This window comes from Poecilia reticulata, chromosome 9 (assembly GCF_904066995.2).
Source record: "Poecilia reticulata chromosome 9, P_reticulata-male-v2, whole genome shotgun sequence".
Classification (NCBI taxonomy): domain Eukaryota; kingdom Metazoa; phylum Chordata; class Actinopteri; order Cyprinodontiformes; family Poeciliidae; genus Poecilia; species Poecilia reticulata.
Window position 1 is genome coordinate 19,117,586 of NC_088838.1, and position 17,295 is coordinate 19,134,880.

At 39.7% G+C, this 17,295-nt stretch overlaps 1 protein-coding gene across 4 annotated transcripts in view; it reads right to left on the bottom strand.

Moving 5' to 3' along the window:
- The window catches only part of kntc1 (kinetochore associated 1), a 43,492-nt gene that overhangs the window by 15,575 nt on the left and 10,622 nt on the right, over window positions 1-17,295 (bottom strand). For 2 of the 4 annotated variants that reach the window (XM_008418568.3, XM_008418569.3), the window contains exons 31-61: window positions 16,614-16,681; window positions 16,229-16,530; window positions 15,958-16,130; window positions 15,569-15,669; window positions 14,965-15,109; window positions 14,829-14,885; window positions 14,583-14,746; window positions 13,644-13,748; window positions 13,418-13,546; window positions 13,207-13,323; window positions 13,014-13,123; window positions 12,675-12,903; window positions 12,418-12,507; window positions 12,155-12,320; window positions 11,861-11,919; window positions 11,170-11,386; window positions 11,021-11,094; window positions 9,369-9,579; window positions 9,155-9,267; window positions 8,986-9,041; window positions 8,604-8,682; window positions 8,206-8,330; window positions 7,984-8,119; window positions 7,813-7,908; window positions 7,611-7,667; window positions 7,269-7,323; window positions 5,745-5,808; window positions 4,673-4,802; window positions 4,496-4,585; window positions 2,726-2,880; window positions 15-102 (exon numbers count right to left, since the gene is read on the bottom strand). In XM_008418568.3, coding sequence (XP_008416790.2) covers window positions 15-102; window positions 2,726-2,880; window positions 4,496-4,585; window positions 4,673-4,802; window positions 5,745-5,808; window positions 7,269-7,323; window positions 7,611-7,667; window positions 7,813-7,908; window positions 7,984-8,119; window positions 8,206-8,330; window positions 8,604-8,682; window positions 8,986-9,041; window positions 9,155-9,267; window positions 9,369-9,579; window positions 11,021-11,094; window positions 11,170-11,386; window positions 11,861-11,919; window positions 12,155-12,320; window positions 12,418-12,507; window positions 12,675-12,903; window positions 13,014-13,123; window positions 13,207-13,323; window positions 13,418-13,546; window positions 13,644-13,748; window positions 14,583-14,746; window positions 14,829-14,885; window positions 14,965-15,109; window positions 15,569-15,669; window positions 15,958-16,130; window positions 16,229-16,530; window positions 16,614-16,681 — 3,761 coding nt within the window. The remainder of the gene's footprint in view (window positions 1-14; window positions 103-2,725; window positions 2,881-4,495; window positions 4,586-4,672; window positions 4,803-5,744; window positions 5,809-7,268; window positions 7,324-7,610; window positions 7,668-7,812; window positions 7,909-7,983; window positions 8,120-8,205; window positions 8,331-8,603; window positions 8,683-8,985; window positions 9,042-9,154; window positions 9,268-9,368; window positions 9,580-11,020; window positions 11,095-11,169; window positions 11,387-11,860; window positions 11,920-12,154; window positions 12,321-12,417; window positions 12,508-12,674; window positions 12,904-13,013; window positions 13,124-13,206; window positions 13,324-13,417; window positions 13,547-13,643; window positions 13,749-14,582; window positions 14,747-14,828; window positions 14,886-14,964; window positions 15,110-15,568; window positions 15,670-15,957; window positions 16,131-16,228; window positions 16,531-16,613; window positions 16,682-17,295) is intronic. The other 2 variants (XR_014088923.1, XR_014088922.1) reach the window with 1 other exon arrangement.

Here is a 17,295-nt window from a genome sequence, read left to right on the forward strand (position 1 = left end):
TAATGCAGATGTACCTTGAGGCAGCCGTTGGACAGCCTTTTCCCCTGCTGCTCCTCTCTGTGCTTCAGATACTCACGAGTGAGCAAATCGGCGTCATCCTGACTGAAGAGGAGTTTCATGTTTTAAGTACATAAAACTGACAAGTGAAGAAATTGTTCTGAAAGCTTCGTTGGGCTTTTTTTAACGGCTCGTTCTGTAAGCGCCAGTCAGCGGTTAACGATGGAAAAGGCTTATATGACAAAAAGTAAAGAACGTCAACGTTCGGTGCTTAGAAACTCCTTTTTAGTACAAATTTACAGTGAACTGCATGCTTACAGTTTTGGTCAGAAGTTTGTATGGTTGGTGGTCCCATAGCGTGATCCAGCCACCACTACCATGCAAATTGCTTTGCTTTGTAAAAACATTCACTCCCCCTTGGCATTTTTTTCACATTTTGTTTGTCTACAGCCACAAAGTTCCAATTGAGTTTCACATGATAGAATAACACAAAGTAAATCAAAGTGGAAGGAAAATGATGCATTCAAATATTATTCTTTAGAAGTAAAAGCCTAAGAAGAAGGTGAGGTGTAACCGGGTTGTACTTCTCTTTTGTTAATTACACAAAGTATTTTCTTGTTATTCAGATTGCTCCTTTACATGAATTTACGCCTCTGAAAACTGTCATTGTCATAGACGTGTGACATCGGAAGCCCCGCCTCTTTGTTTCTTCTTCTGTGGTATTAAATTATTTGCTCCTCTTTGGCTCTGCGGGAGAGGTGGGTGTTATTCTTTTTGTTTTTTTTTTGTTTTTACCTAAATACATCCAGTTTATTTATAGATTTGTTAAGTTATTCTTTGCTATCATCACCATCATAATAAATCTGTTCCATAATGAGAATATTTAAGTGAACTTTAAGTGAACTTAAAGTAGCAGGAGTTAATTTTAATTTCGCTGTGTACTTTTGTTTTGTGTAGGACTTGGAGCGGGCAGCCCAATAACAAGGCTGTTTTCTGTTTGTTCTTCTCGTCCGAATAAACAGAAAAAATGTGCCACGGCCTAGTTTTTAAATAAAACCAGCACAATGGAAAACTTTACTTACCCAGTGGCATAAATCTGCAGATTCTTTGCCAAACAGTCAAGTGAGTCAAATCGCAGAGAATCTGTGAACATTTATTTGCAAGTCTTGCCACAGACTCTTGGATTTAGGCCGTACTAACTCGTAAATATGCTGTCATTGCAGCTCTGTAAACTTATGGTTGTTATTCTGCTAGAAGGTGAAGCCTCCGCTCCAGTCTTTTTCTCCTTCTTCTTCTTCTTCCAGGATTGACATGTGTCTAGCTCCGAGCATCTTCATGATGCTGTTCGTTCTCCAATGTTCACCAATAAACCACTTAGACCTTCAAATGTGACTCTAATGGACTGTCTTTACCAGTTGGGTGGCTTCATAGTTATGCAACATCTTGTGATCGTTCATCACAAAACATCTCAATACCCACTGATTTCTTACCTTATTCAAATGCACACGTGAAAGAAACAAATTTATTTTTAAAATAATTTATGAGGCGTACCTCATATACATGTGAGATGAGGACTGCGGTTTATTTTTTAAAGAATTCAGTTGATATTAATACTTTTACGAGCCACTGAACACAACTAAAATAAAACTTGTTAGCCATAAGTTGCCCCTCCCTGCAGCAGAAGCTGCTTCATGCTATTTTAGTTCAGAAAGTCATAGTGTTACTTCTTTATTTCTCGGTGTCGTTTCTTGTTATCCATCTCAAATATATAGTCTGTGGGTTTTTATGATGTCTGAAGCACATCGATAAAAAACGCCGACCAGCAACCACAGCTGGGGTCTTGGTGAAAGCCAGCTTGCAAAGACACAAATAATCCCATCCTGAAGTTTTGCTTCAATATGTTTCTATTGCAGTGGTTCTTAACCTTTTTTGAGGTACTGAACCCACCAGTTTCATATGCACATTCACTGAACCCTTCTGTAGTGTTCTTCAAAAAATAGTCAGTGTTTTCAGCAAAGTTGAGCTGACTGTCCAGGAATGACCCAAGGTATTTAAAATTTGCCACAGTTTCAACAGGTTGGCCATCGAGAGAAACTGAAACCACTTTAAGGTCTTGTTTAGATCATTTAATTAGCTCTACATTCTTAAGAGAATGAAAAAAGATTATTAAATAATAAAGACCTTGTGGTATTCTGATTTAGTGAATTATATTAGTTGTGTTACCACCTCCACACCACTGGAGGCAGTACCAACCCTGAAAAGATGTGACTAAGGAGCAGATTTAGTAGTACACCGAAAGCTACAGAATTTAGTAAAAATTGTGAGCTTTGCTGAAGTAAATAAAGACACAAGTTCAAATCCATGCTGAGAGTGGAGCTCCTTCAATCAGTGCACCTCCGCAGCTCTGATTGGCTAAGCAATGTAACGTGATCCCCTGCAGCAAGTGATGGCAAAGCGGGGCGTCATCACGACTTTACACAAGTGTGTCTTTACCTCCGCGGCACAGGCTCAGTCGAACCCCTGAGACCGACTCATCGAAACCCTGGGGTTCAATCGAACCCAGGTTAAGATCCACTGCTCTATTAATTTGGATCAATAGTCCTGTCCTGGATGATGAGTCCACACCAGTGTGTTCTCATATCACAATCTGATTCTTTGACAACGAGAAGGGACGTCTGAAGTGCTTTAAGAAAAAAACTAATTTTCACGAAAAACAACAAATCCTTACCAGTTCTGGCTGATCAGACACTCCACCAACTCCTTCAGCTGGTTCGGTTGGCCACTGGACACAACGAGCTGCTTCAGCTGGGCGAAGTGTTTGGTTTTCATCACTTTCTGGTGCTGTCCATTTTGGCTGATGAACTGTAAGACGGTCTCCCTGATCTGACGAGAATAAAAAAAGCATCAGCCTGTAGTTAGAAGAGAATATAACCCAAAACAAAATTACTAAATTAAATTAAACAGATAAACCGTTTTGTATTTCTGTGGCGATTTGAACAGTGTCACCAACAGCTTCCTTAACTTCACACAATCAAACTCATCCAGCATAATTTCCTGTTCCACATGTTTTCTGGGACTCGTTAACGTCAATGCGTTGAAGATTAAAGAGAGGAAACATATACATCAGTGTTCTCTGCATGAAATATGCATTTAGAAAGAAGTGATACAAACAGGATGGAAGCTGAATGTTTGTACAGGAAGAACCTGTAAAGCTTGAGGCTCTAATATGAATCAAGAAACACAAACCTGCAAAAAAAAGTGACCAACTACAGCAAACCAGTTCAGTTTTTGTAAACTATAAATGTATTGTTTATGTAAAACAGTAGAAATAAAATTAACTGCTTGATAATTAGCAAGCAGTATTACATGTAAAGTATTACAAAATAAAGTTTGAAGCAAATGCTCACTTTAAATACCTTTAAATTTAGCTACAGATTTAGTCAAAACCACTCCACTAGAGGTCTGAGACGTCAAAATAAAGTAGTCTAAAATGTTGCTATGTGTTATTGTTTAACAGTTTACGTAATTAAGTGCATTTTAAGGACAGCTAAATAAAATTTTAGCCCAGGTCGTTGAAAGGATTAAGAAATTACTTAAATAGTACCTTATGAAAAGATCTCAAAGTGCAACATGTCATGTCCTGATTTAAGCATATTCAAAATAAGACAGGACACGAGAAACTGACACCTGTCGGTTTCGAAAGAGTAAACAAGTCATTAATTTAGACTCTAGCAAACCACAATGAAGAGAATCAATCCAGAAGTAGAGGAAACATGTAACAGTAACTGAGCTATCAAATTCACTCCAGGAGCGTACAGTGTTCATAATATAATGCAAAAATGGCACCCTGAAGGAGACTTCTAGGATGAAAACCACTGCTGGCCATGAAGAACAAAAAAGCTTGTCTTAAATTTGATTAAAAAAAAAAATCATCTAGCTCATCAAGTCAAACATGGTAGTGGCAGTATCATGCTCTGGGGAAACTTTACCGAACAGCTGGACAGCTTGTTGGGAGCATAAATTCATCCTGAGGGAGAACATCTGGCCAGAGGTTTATGGCCTAAAACTCCAGGCTGCTGGGATTATGTAGTGACACAATGATTCAAAGCACAACAAGTTCATATCTAAAGGATAAAAAAATAAAAACAAAGACACTGAGATGCTGGGATGTAACATGAAAAAGGTTGTTGATGTTCTAAAACCAGCCAATGTGAAAAAATAAAAACATTTCTACAAGGAAGAGTGGCTCAAACATCCTCCACAGTAAACGATTAGTTGCCAGTGATGGTTAATGATCGATTGCTGCAGACATCAAGAAGAGGAGTTATGTTTTTACATAACGGCAGGTCAGTTTGGATAGTTTTGTTCCTTTAATAAATTAAGTTATCATTTAAAAAGTTATTGCTTTCTGCTCATGTAAAATCAGCCTCACGTGTTTTCCTCTGAAGATGCAAACTGTTGTGAGAGGCGAATAGAAGGATTTTTGATCCAGTCTGACCTGTGAAGGGATTCCAGCCAATTCGCCCGTGTTCATGAACTCATCCACCTGCTCAAGGATGGCCACTGGGTTGCACATGGACAGAAACCCCTGGAAAACAGCAGACACAGGGTCTGGTCACAGACAGAACCCAGAAGTTACATTTTTTCCTCGTGAAGTAGACGTTAATGCTCTTACCTGGATCTGCTGTGTCTTTTTATTTGCACAGGGGATGAGAAGCAGAGTTCCCAGAGCGAAGGCGTGAAGATTGAACTGGGCAAACCGGTTTGCGATTCCTATCAAGTCCAGATTCAAGAGGAAGGGACACCTAAAGAAAATAAAAATAAAATAAGAGTGTACAACTAGAGTACTGATGGCTCAAGTGTTAAATGGGTCAAAAACAAAAGGTGATGCAGCTAAAAGCTAATTAGAAAAGTGCAGAAAATGAGATGAACCTACATACAAAATGGTTGAGTAGAGATGGGCCAAAACTGCTAAATTGTGAGTTCAAAGGAGCCCCTTTCAATTAAAAATGCTAAATAGGTCATATTAGTTTTAGATGTTTAACAATTTTTTTCATTGTAGATCTAAAACATTTCTGAGTTTTGCCTTATTAAAAGAAAAACATGAAGTTTCCTCATTTGACTACGCTCAGAGACTTGTTTTTCCAAAACAACTTCCTGCATTTAGCCAAGTTGAATTAAAGGCTGTGGTCAAGTCTGCTCTCAAGTAAGTTACTGGATGTCTGACCCTGTCACCATGAAATTACAATTGAAGCAAACAAAACAAAAGACAAACTGGTTAGTAAAAGAAAAATTGTTCAGGCTATAAAGATTTTAATCTTTCTCTAAAGAACTTAAAACGTGTCCATCTGCATCAACTACTTGTGCTGCTGCGTCTGCCAATCATTTTCGAATTGCAGATGGAGTTTGTGTCAAATAAAAGGCATAAAACCTCCGCTTCACATCACGAGTTAGAATGGCCCAGTCAAAGCACAGGCCCAAATTCACTTACAAATTTTCATTCTCAATCCAATCCGACTGAATCTGAACTATTTTTGCAAGTAAAATGAACAAAAATGTTGTTCTGCAGACGTGGGAGGCTGGTAGAAGAGCTGAACTGAAAACACCTGCAGTTATCACCCGAGTAGGCAGAAAACAAATGCCTCCCACACGTTTCAGATTCTGACTTCAACCCCCTCCAAAAAAAACTTAGAACCATTCATCGTAAACCATATCACTCCTTTAGAGTCAGCGTTAGAAAAACCTACTTGAGCAGGAGAACAAAAGTCCTGTAGAGCATCACTTGCTGGTCGGGGCTCAAAGGAACCGAAGCTGTTACCGAGACAAAAATACAAAACAATTCAGGATCAATCAAGATAAACGCTCACCATTTCAATAAGGAAAATATGCATTTATGACTCTAAAAAACAAGACCAAAACTCAACAAATGCATGTAAAATATTTCAACACAGTGAAGAGCGGGTTTTGTTTGCCACTGTCTCATGAAACGTTAAGTGTGGAAATTTAAAGGAAGCCAGCCACTGAGGAAGGATGAAGGCCCAGATGTCAGCCCCCTGTCCGATATGGAAAGATGCTCCAGGGTGGAGATTAGCCTGGCATCAGTCAAGATCAGGCAAGTATCCAAGAAGACGGGTGGAAGTGGGATACAGCCAGGAGAAGCGGAAAGGAAGGAGAAGCGGACAGGAAGGCGAGCAACGGATCGGGGAACCGACATCTCCTCCCTCTGCTCAGAGGCTCTGCCTTCCTCTCTCATGTGTCTCTGTCTGGTAATCGTGCTCATCTGCTCATATAAAAGCTAAGATCACCGAATGAAAAAAAGCAGAGCTTTCATTGATGATTGCTGTTGTTTTTCTGCTTTTGCCCTTCAACTTTTCTTTTTAACAGTCAAACCTTTCGTTTGGTAGGTTTTCTTCAGAAATGTTAAGTTTCTGCTTCCTGACTGATTAATATGCTGAGGCTTTAAAGTAATTTAGTGCCACGGCCTGCTGGAGTGACTGTCGGTCCCCATTGGGAACAAAGGTCTGTAAGTGTAGCTATGAATAAATTAAGACAGTCTGGGAACTCTGGGATAAATGGTTTTCTCCTGAATAATTAAACATGAAGATCCCTTTGCTGTAGTTAAAGTATTTTCTCCTTCACATCTTAAAGAAATGACCAGGGGGTCTGTGAGGATGCGTTTGTTTTATTGAATGTCTCCACACAATGCATCAGGAGGATTTATGCACTTTTAGTTTTCATTTTCCTTCAGATATTTCTGATGGTGACACCCACATCTTAGTAATCTGCTTTTATATTAATATATGGGTTATGAGCAACACTGTTTCATCCCATGACTCAGTTTGACTTCATGACTTCATCATAATGAAACTGAAAGTTTCATTATGATGAAGCCGTACTGAGAATTTTTAGTACAAATATTCATGCAAACAGGGTATTGCACAGTTTATCATAATTATTCATGACTCTAGCAGTTTTTTTAAATTAAGAATCTATGTAGAGAGCTAAAGATGAGGGTGATGGCAAGGAGGCTCTCCATCCTCAAAGACACAGAGTGAATCACCAAACATGGAAACATGCAAAAAGCTGTCCATAAGTTTTTAAGGAAGGTTTTATTAAAACTAAGATTTGTGGGATACTGAAATGGATGCCAAATTTAAACAAAATGTAAATTAGAAGAATTGTTCTTTTTTTCTTCTTCAAAATCTCACAATAATTCTGGGTTGTATTCCTGTGCCACAAGTTAATCTGCTTTAGTGTTTTACATGTCATACCTGAGACAAACGGTGCCAGGATCATACTCCTCCAAGTCCTGGAGAAACTGGAAATCTGGAAATAAAACAAATCATCTGAAGTCTATCTTCGTTAAAACGGCATTTCCTGTTGTTGTGGTTTTTAATAAAGGTTTTTTTTTCTCCATTTATTTTCGGCTCCACGCCTTCTTCAACAGGACATCCGCTGGCGGGACGTCTGGCGTGTAACAGATCTTACAGGTAGCAACGGGATTTTTTATTCATTTATTTTTTTGTCTGTTTTAAATAGGCGACCCATAATTAGTTGTGGTATTTGTATTATTTTTGTTATTGAAACAGAAAATAGACTAACTGCAGCAATACCTCCCATAAAGCTGGCACAGCCACAATCGCTTCCAGCACCGTCTGGAGGTGACCGATCTGCAAGAAGCAGATGCATGCACATTGAAGTTTCAACATGCCAACAATCGATTATTTTCCCTTAAAAACACTTTATTTTATTTTTTTAGAAACAGAAGCTCGTGTTGTTTGGTAAAGGTAGATATTCTGGTGCAGCAGCCCTCACCAAATTGAAGCCCAGCAGCTTCTGAAGCAGACTGTTCCACAGCTGGGGGTCGTACACCTGGTACTCCAGACACAGGTCGGCTACCAGACGTACAGCCTACAACAACAACAACAACCACTTCATGAAATGTGGCAGAACTTGGTGGATCTAAAGCTTTCTGCCAGCATGTACCTGTGGCTCATGACTGTGGTTCTTCCACAGGCCTTTAACTAAGCCGTCCTTCGGGCTGCTGAGGAAGGACTGAACGGTGTAGGGGATATTTAATGCCTCCAGCTGAGACACGAAGATGTAAGACTTCAGATAACACCTGCGTGTGACGATACAAACAAAACGTTCGTGCCAACTCATCTTCTGATTTCAAAACTGCAGTTTGCGCGTTTCCTGGCCTCTCACTTAAATTTGCTCCTCGGGATCTGCAGCTGAGCCTCCAGAGTCTCTGCGTCAGCGAGGCGGATGAGGCAGAGCAGAACTCGAGTTCGGTGGCAGAAAGTCAGACGAGGCCCAGAAGAGCTGAGAGGCTGCGGAAAGCGGTTTTGAGGTAAGGACAAATTGTATTTATACAGAACATTTAGAAGCAATTCCTAACAGCTCCAAGGTGGCCGAACAGAGGGGGGAAAAGTATTTCAAAAGTTATAATTCGGATTTAAAAAAAAAAGAGGAGAAGCTGCATTTTGCATCATTTTGAGGAAGGTTAAAGATGATTAATCAGTTCGCCCAGCTTAAAGACAAACATCAGCCACTTTCACAGGACAATCTTTCTCGAGTCAAAAATAAAAGTTTTTCAGACACACCCAGGTTTCAGCAAAAAGAATAGGACTGAGCAGACGGATCGCGTCGTCCATGGGGTAGGACTGCAGCATGTGCACCGCCCTGCAGGACGGTAAATGAAAGAAAAGGTGTTCAAGCTCTTCGTTACTGCATGCGCTATGTCAACCATTTGATAATCTGTAGAATAGAGTAAATATATTCAGATTTTATTTGCATCATTGTAGTTTTTAAACCAATGTTTGCAGGACAACATTTAAAGGAAGAAGTTAGTGAGCGGGGCAGAGGAATGAAGCTTCTGCTCTATGCATCCTGCCTCTTCTAACTTTGCTTTCTAAAAGCTACAGCAGCGAATTTTGTAAATTAGTGCAACTTTATTTGAGGATCAAGCAAAGCTGCGATATTTACCTCAATAAGTCTGGATCCTCCTCAATGTTGGTCACACAATCCTGATTTCCCATTTCCTTTAATTTGGGGTAAAAATAAGCAAAACAGTAAATGAAACAGAAAACAATCATTTGATTTGAATCGATACAAATTATTGATTATCATGAAGAAAAAAGAAAATGTTACAGACCTTGGTAACAGCTGGGCCTGTTTTGCAGATCCATTTTTCAAAGAGCATGTTGCAGATTTTCCCAAGATCCACATTGTTGATTGTGGCGATTTCCCTCACGGCAGCATGTATATCTGAGACATATTTTAAAAACAAGAAGAAAACCATTGTAGTAAAAATTTTTTTTTAAAACCCCATAAAAACAAAAATTGGGTAAATTAAGACTGTGGCTCACCGGGAAAGGTTTGACCTCCCATCTCTCTGTAGCGCTGCTCCACGCTGCTGTGTTCGTACAGGGCCATGATGAGCCGGGCAGGCAGGCCGCTCAGCTTCAGGAGCTCTGGGCTGCTCAGCTGACTGCTGATCAGCATGTTCTCCGTGGCAGAACGCTGAAACTGCAGCTTCAGCTTCGACAGGAAGGTCTCCCCTCGGGCCCGGGCAGCTTCCTGTGACAGAGCCCAACACTGATCAGTCAGAACGTTTCTGAATGCAGACGGAGACAAACATGTTGGTGCAGCACATACACAGCAAAAACACAAAATCTGACCGAGTGATTTTGGTCTAGCTTCTAGTGCAAATATCTTAGCAAACTTGTAATAAGATAGACTAACTTAGAAGTAACTTCTAGCAAGCTATAGAGGCATGTTTTAATTTATGAATTCCTTAATATTGATGAAAAAGTACTAGTTCCGTTGGCAGATTATTTAACTTATAACAAGATATTTTATAAGTTAATTTATCTGTCAATAGAACAAGTACTTTTTCATCAATATTAAGGAATTAATTATTTTAAACAAGGTCATATATCTTGTCGAAAAGTTACTTTTAAGTTAGTTTGTCCTATTTCAAGTCTACTAAGATATTTGCACTAGAAGCTACACTGCAAAAACACAAAATCTTCCCAAGTGATTTTGGTGTAAAGGCATAAAAAAAAATGCTTAGAAGAAATAAATACATGCACAATAGTGCAGTTGAATAATTTTACTGAAATACCTTTTAATTTGACTCAATTTATCAGATGATGGAAAAAAAATAGCATGGTAGAAATCACAGGGGACACAAATGGTGATTTCATCTTCTCCTAAAAACATTTCACCAGGTTGGAGTGTAAGGAGAAATGCATCTTCTGGGGTGTGTTCACACTGCATTTTTGCCTCATCAATACTCTCCTCAAGTTCATGCTTCCTCTAAACTTTAAATTACATGACAGAAGTTCTGATCAACTACAAACTCAACGGCCGGTTATGAATAATGCAATGTTCTACACAGCTTGCATTAAAACGCATTGATAAAATCTGCTGGCCTTAGAGGAAAGGCTCAACTAAAAGGAAGTGATGACTTCTGTTTTCAGCGTCTCCATGGAGAGGGGGGGGGAGAGAGAGAGAGTAATGCTCTCAAAGTGTTTTTAATAACAGGTCAGAATATTTCAGCTTTTAAGTTCTGAGATGTAGATTAAATTTCACCGGTTTTAGGCTTGAGAGGAGCAGAGCTGCACAGGAGACGCATCTGAGCAGATTTTAATCATTAAAGGTGTGTGGATAATTACAATGCAATGGGTGGAAATCTGTGGGACACGGGGCTTTTTGTCTAGGTTAATGCCAAGCTGTCATAACAAAGACAATGTTGAATAATGTCAACTTTGTACTAAAAGTGTCATGATTTACAGAATGACACTTTATGACAAGTCATAAATATTCATGAAGACTTATTCATGTTCATGTCAGGTGTTATGTCATGTTTATAACAGTGTCATGTCTGTCTTATTCACACCCCGTCAAATAAAGTGTTACCAGAAGAGTTTAATAAGCTATGTTTACTTTCCTGAAGTGAGGAGACATCGTGAATCTGATTGTAAATATATCTGCGGGTCAAAACAGCAACACAGACCTCTAGATTTGGATCTTTGAGCCACGCTTCTCCAAGACCCAAGCAGTACCGAAGAGACTGCGTCTTCTCCAAGCCTTCAGAGAAGCAGGTGACAATTAAGACGCCTGAGCAACAAAAACTGTGCAGTCGAGCGCAGCAGCGGGTCAGACCTGGTGGCAGTTCCTGTGTGATCTTATGTGCCGTGGCTGCAGCCCACTCCAGGCTCTGGATGCACTGAATGTACTTCATCATGGTCTTGGCCACCTTCAAAGTCTCCTTGCTGTAGCCGTGTCCGTGAACATTTTTCCTTTGCTCCAAGATTAAAGGCTTCATCTTCTTCTCAAACACATGGTTCGCTGCTGACATGTAAAGCTTATCGAGGCTCACCTGGGAAAAAAAGAGGGAAGGTTATTTAATTTATGGGGTTTATGCTCATATTTCATGTCAAGATTAATTCATTTTATTGTGTCACTAAAGAGGTTTCAGGGTATTTATAGTATTAAATACCAAAGTTCACTGTGATATAATGGCAGATTTGTCTATAGCAATCAGTCTAGACAAACGAATGAACGCAGGAACAAACACAGGTATGGATAACAGATTAATGGATACAAGGATGAACAATTTGATGATTGCAACGACATGGATGAATGGATGGATGGAAGACATAAAGATGAAATGAATGGATAAACAGAAGGGTGGAAAATCTGAAATGATAGATGACCAAATGAATAGAGTTACATAAAAAAAGAATGAACAAATCATTTTGTTTTTGATTCTTCTTTTGAATAACTCCCAACTGGGAAGGATGAATAATTGACGGATGGATTGTTTTCAGTTAAACTTCAGATGGAAACCAACCTTCATCAGTTTGCTGATCAGCAGAAGAGTCGGGAACGTTTCCTCATTCAGCTCAGGGGCTGTAAGCAGAAAAAACACTTCATTTACAAAAAATAAAACACAAAGAGGAGTCAGAATTTATCTGCAGAGAATCTATTCAGACATTTTTCTAACTAAGGATTTAAATACCACAAAACAGACGACAAATGCAGCTTCAGTTTCCCTTCAGTTGAGAGTTAAGCATCGTCACGTCTGGCTTAAATGACTCATTATCAGATAAAGTAATTAAAACAGAGGGTGAAGAGGTCAACTCACAGATAATTTTCCAGAAGTGTTTGGTCTGCATGAGCAGGTGGAAAGGCAGCCTGCTACTGGACAAGGGGTTCGGCATGAGACTGTTTTCCAGAAGATACGTGTTCTCCACATCCGAGGGAGGAGAAACTCTCTTGTAGGACTTCAGGTGCTGAAGGAGGCCCATCGCCTTTGAAATGAAAATAAAATGGTCACATTTAAAACTCCTGATCCCAGAGGAAAATCAGGCTTAAATTATAAAGATGGAAGAGAGTCTTTGCTTTCACCTGACTGAGGGAGAAGGCGGCCACATACTCATCTGCAACCTGTATGATCTTCAGCACCACTCCGATCCGCTCGTAGTTGTACGGGCTGAGCTGTTTGAAAGACAGAGACATTTTGTTTAACCTCCAGTAAACTATTAAAAAAAAGACCTTTCTTGTTCAATGAAAGGACTTAGAAGATTCATGTGCAAGTAGTATAAAATAGTTTCAAGTGAGAAACCATAATGTCTTTGAACACAATTAAAGTGCAGCACTGTTACCTTAAACAGGGCAGCGCAGAGACTGGCGGTGAGCTCGCTGGGGCTGCTCAGCATGGGGATGATCTGCAGGATCCGTTCCAAAGCCTCTTCATCACACAGTGGCTGCTCCTCATCCAGGCCGGAGCCCGATGCACCCGCTGCAGCTGCGCTGCCGCCTTCGTCCTCTTGCAGCAGCAGCAAGGTGGTGATGTACTGGTTGATCACACGATCACGGTCCAGACCAAAAGTACTGCAGAGACACAGAGGGGTCATTTTTTTTAGACAGAGGGACCCAAACAGCAATAAATAGATTAAAAAAAAGTCTTTTGAAGGACAATTAAGAGGAGGCGGGTGTCTCACCTGCAATACTGGAGGATAATGTCGGGGGTGATCTTCCTGTTCTTCACCATTTCGGGGATCAGACAGCTCTTCAACTCCGGACGCTGACGAAACACCGGCTGGATGGAGATCTGAGGAAGAGGAGGACGTATAGGAACGTGATTTGTCTTATAAGAAGGCAGCGTCACCGAAGCTGGAGGAAGAACAGCATTACCTCTAATTTTCCAAGCTTGACTCCCCACTCCGCGTCGGTGATGACTGACACAAACTTCTTCTGCTCCTCTGGTTCATTGTATAAACTACAGAGATCGGCCCCAATCTTCGCCACCGCCTGGAATAATCAACCCGCACACACACACAGAAGCACTTTCTGTAGACACCAGGGACACAAATATTAACCAAATGTGTTTGGTAATCCTGCCTACCAGGATTTTGTCATAGTTTTGCCAGGTGTTGTCAATGACTTTCCACAATATTTTGAAGACTTCTGCTTTGGGTAGGAGTGTACAAAGACCAATCGCCAAATCACAATCAACCACTCTCCAGTTGAACACCTGCAGCCCCAAAGAAGAAAAATACATCATGAACGTAAAACGGCCTAAAATACTGAATATTTCGAGCTACAATTTCAGGAAAATAAGCGTGGCTCACCTTGTTCAGAAGGCCGGCAGCCACAGCGTTCAGAGTGGATACTGTTGCTTTCCTGACATCGTTCAGACACACGTTGTACTTCTTAAGGTTGTGGGTATCATAAAGCTGAGAATGAATACAGTTCAAGTAACTCTTTTAACCGTGTGAATAATGCTCTGTATTTATCTCAACATCACAAATAGAAAATAATAATTTGTAGAAGGTAAAATGGATGAGAATGTAACATTTTGTTATTTGAAGGATGGCATTCAGATGTATTAAATCTAGAAACTTACATAATTTTACACTTATGTCTGCACATGTTTTCTCTATCCTACTGATTGCTTTATTTCTTATTTTTAAAAACCTGTTTGAAATAAATCAATCAAATCAAATAGAAAAATCTCTGGATCTCTATGGATGAGTGAATGAATGAACTATCACGTCATAATTATAACACGCTCAGTCTAAGCAGGGCTGAATGGATAGTCTGATTGTATGTAGTAAAATATTTAAAGTCGAGATCAATTTAAAAAACATTGCAGTAATAAACACCACAAAAATATACATTTTTGAGTCTGCAGCTCATATTTCTATTCTAATGTAACTGGTTAAGTGAATTTAATAGATATTGTTGAGCTTTCAGGGACGATCACAATCTGGTTTTAATTGTTCCAAATCCTGCTAATAGAAACAAGTGACAAACAAATCGATGAGAAATATGAACAACTTTCATGCTTTATTGTAAATGGGGAGGAAAAAAAATCTATATTTGCTGGTAGAGCCTGACTTGGAGAACAATTAGTGGTTATATTTTAAGTAGAAAGTTTCACCCTTCTTAAATGCTTTAAAGCACTTAAGAATCTGATGTAAAACTATGGAACTCAAAGAGTCATTTAGTTTCAAAAACACAGAAAAATGGGACAATTATGCAAGAAACACAGCACAGGTCAGTCCTACCTGCACACTTAGCTTTGTGTCCATAACATTTGAGGTGACATGCTGCAGACAGCTACCGTATGAGTTGACCAGCTCTCTGAGAGCCAACTCCAGCTGACTGCACTCCTGCAGCATCTGCAGCATGCTGGTCAGCGGGCCGAGGAGGGTCTGCAGGTAGTTTGAACCTTTAAATAGGCCAAGTTAGAGTCAAGGTTAATGTATTTATTTTAGGGAGGGAAAAAAGATTAATAAAAGAAAAACACCTACCGTCTTCAAATGAGCAATGTGACAGACAGGAACAATCCAACGGAAATAGTTTAATATCTGCAAGAATAACAACATATCAGAGCTGCGCAATCAGAGCGAAACTATGCTAGGAGATAAATGTGGTTTGTTTTTTTACCCTGGGGAATAGGCAACAGGCAGTTGGTGATTTCATACTGTACAGGAAGAACTGACACCGGATCCAAAACAATGCAGTCTTCATTAAAAACATCCTGAAAGCTCCACTGAGAGTATGAATCTTTTCCCGCCTCCAAACTCAAGTCCTGCAACATCGCAAAATTAGGAAAAGATTAATCAGTTGAAAGCATTTAAATTAACTTCCTGATTATTTTGTTGTTTAAATAAATAAATCCAAACCAGATTCTTTTTTTTCAGGTATTCACATCAAATTATTTGTGATAAACCAGAGTGACTTTAACTTACTGCACACATTACCAGGGCAAATTTAGCAAACTGAATTGTCTAAGAATAGTCCCTTCCAAAAGCATTCAAAGTCTTCGAATCTCACACGGATCTCCCACACTATTCAGAATTGTATTTGCAAAATTAACTTGAAATATTTATCTTCAGCACAATTATGCTCATGTTAGTCTATGCTACACAAAATCTCAACAAACGCACTGAAGCTTGTGGTTGCAACGTGTCAAAGTGTGAAAAGCTTTCATAAGCTTCAAGGCTTATGAATACTTCTGCAGGCCACTGTGTCTAGCAACACTGCTGACCTTGGCGATGAAACCGTAGTCATCCGACAGTTGACACTGATGATACACATCCATGGCGATCCGTGTGCACTTGCAAAGCTCCAGGCAGTCCAGCAGCAAATCTGGAAAAAATTATTTATTTATCCTCTGGGAATTTGAAACATAAAATTGAAAATAATCATAAAGCATGCTGTATTTTTAATTTACATTAGGATTTTTTTTATTTTTTTGTACGAAAGCTCTTTACATTATAAATATGCATCTGAAACACACACAAAAAGGAGATAAACAATGAATGCATGTTAGGCAGAAAGTGACATAAAATTCAGCTCCAGTGAGAATAAAGATAGATTTTTTCCAAACACAAAACCCTGTTGACCAGTAGGAAAAATTTACATTCAGTTGTTTACCAGAGTTGCACAAAGTGATGGCTTGGCAGGCCAGATTGTGGATGACTGCAGGCAAATCCATGCCTTCAGGAATCACCATGGGAACATCCGCCTGCAGCATCTGGCACAACGTCTTGGCAGCGGTGAACAAAACCTTCCCCGTGTTGCTGTTGGAGTGGTGCTCATACAACTCACTGAAGACACAAACAAAAAACAAACAATAATGTCATGAGATCCTCACTGCTTGAACAGAGTTTTGATCATCCACAGGAAAGCCGTCTGGCATGCCAACCTGAGGATCTTCAGGGCCTTCTCCACCTTCCCCACCCTCAGCGCCCGCAGGCCGAGGTCAGACCACAGTTCCTGTTCGGTGCGCTGCAGCTGCCGCCCGAGCCGCCGTAACCCGGCTTCTGTGGAGATGGTCTTGGTCTTCCCGTCGGGATCATTCGCCACAACCGGAGCCGACAGAGCCTTCCCCTTTGACGAGCGGCGAGCTCGCGTGTTTTCGTACGCCGTGATGTGATGATCCTGGATTTGCTTTCTGATGTTTGGATCTTCGTAGTTGGAAGGGGTGAAGAAAACATCAAAATCCTCCTGAGGAATCAGGTAGAGAGGCAGCAAGTTACAACTTAAAAGTTGAAATTTCATTAAGAAACACACCAGATAATGAGCGTCACCTGCAGGTGTGAGATCGCCTTGAACATGATGAGGTTGGAGTCGCACTCTATGCTTTTAAGAGCATTGTCTGCAAAGAACAAAAAAAAAAAAAAAAGCTGGCATTAAGTCTGGGTAGTTTAGGTGTGAATTTATAACAACCTTTCTGTGCATGTTGCAGATCTCTACGACTGTTGGAACCGAAAATATCCAGAAAATAGACGATAATTAAACAAGGTAACGATAATTAAATCCATGGCTACAACCTAAGGATCTGTAAAAAAGAAACTATTTGGCCTCTTAAAGATTCACATTTCGCTTTTATTAGACAAGAAAAAATATCTAGAGTAAAAGTAAAATGCCATTTCAAATTGATGAATTAATTTAGTTAGAGTTTAAAAAAAAAAAAATCAATCCAAACCAACCCGGCTACATATGAAAAAAGTGACTGCTCCATAAATGTAATAAAAAGGTTGTGACATCACTGGGGGCAAAAACTGCCATCAAGCATTTTTATTTAACTTATGATGATTAAAGAGTTTTTTTTACATCATTGTGGAGGAATTTTATCTATTTTTCCACAGAACTGTTTTAATTCAGCCACATCGCTGGATTTTTGAGGATGAAATTCCTTTTTATGGTCATTCTGCAGCATTTTAGTTGGATTTTATTGTACAGTCATGCATTTACTCAGGTTGTTTTTGT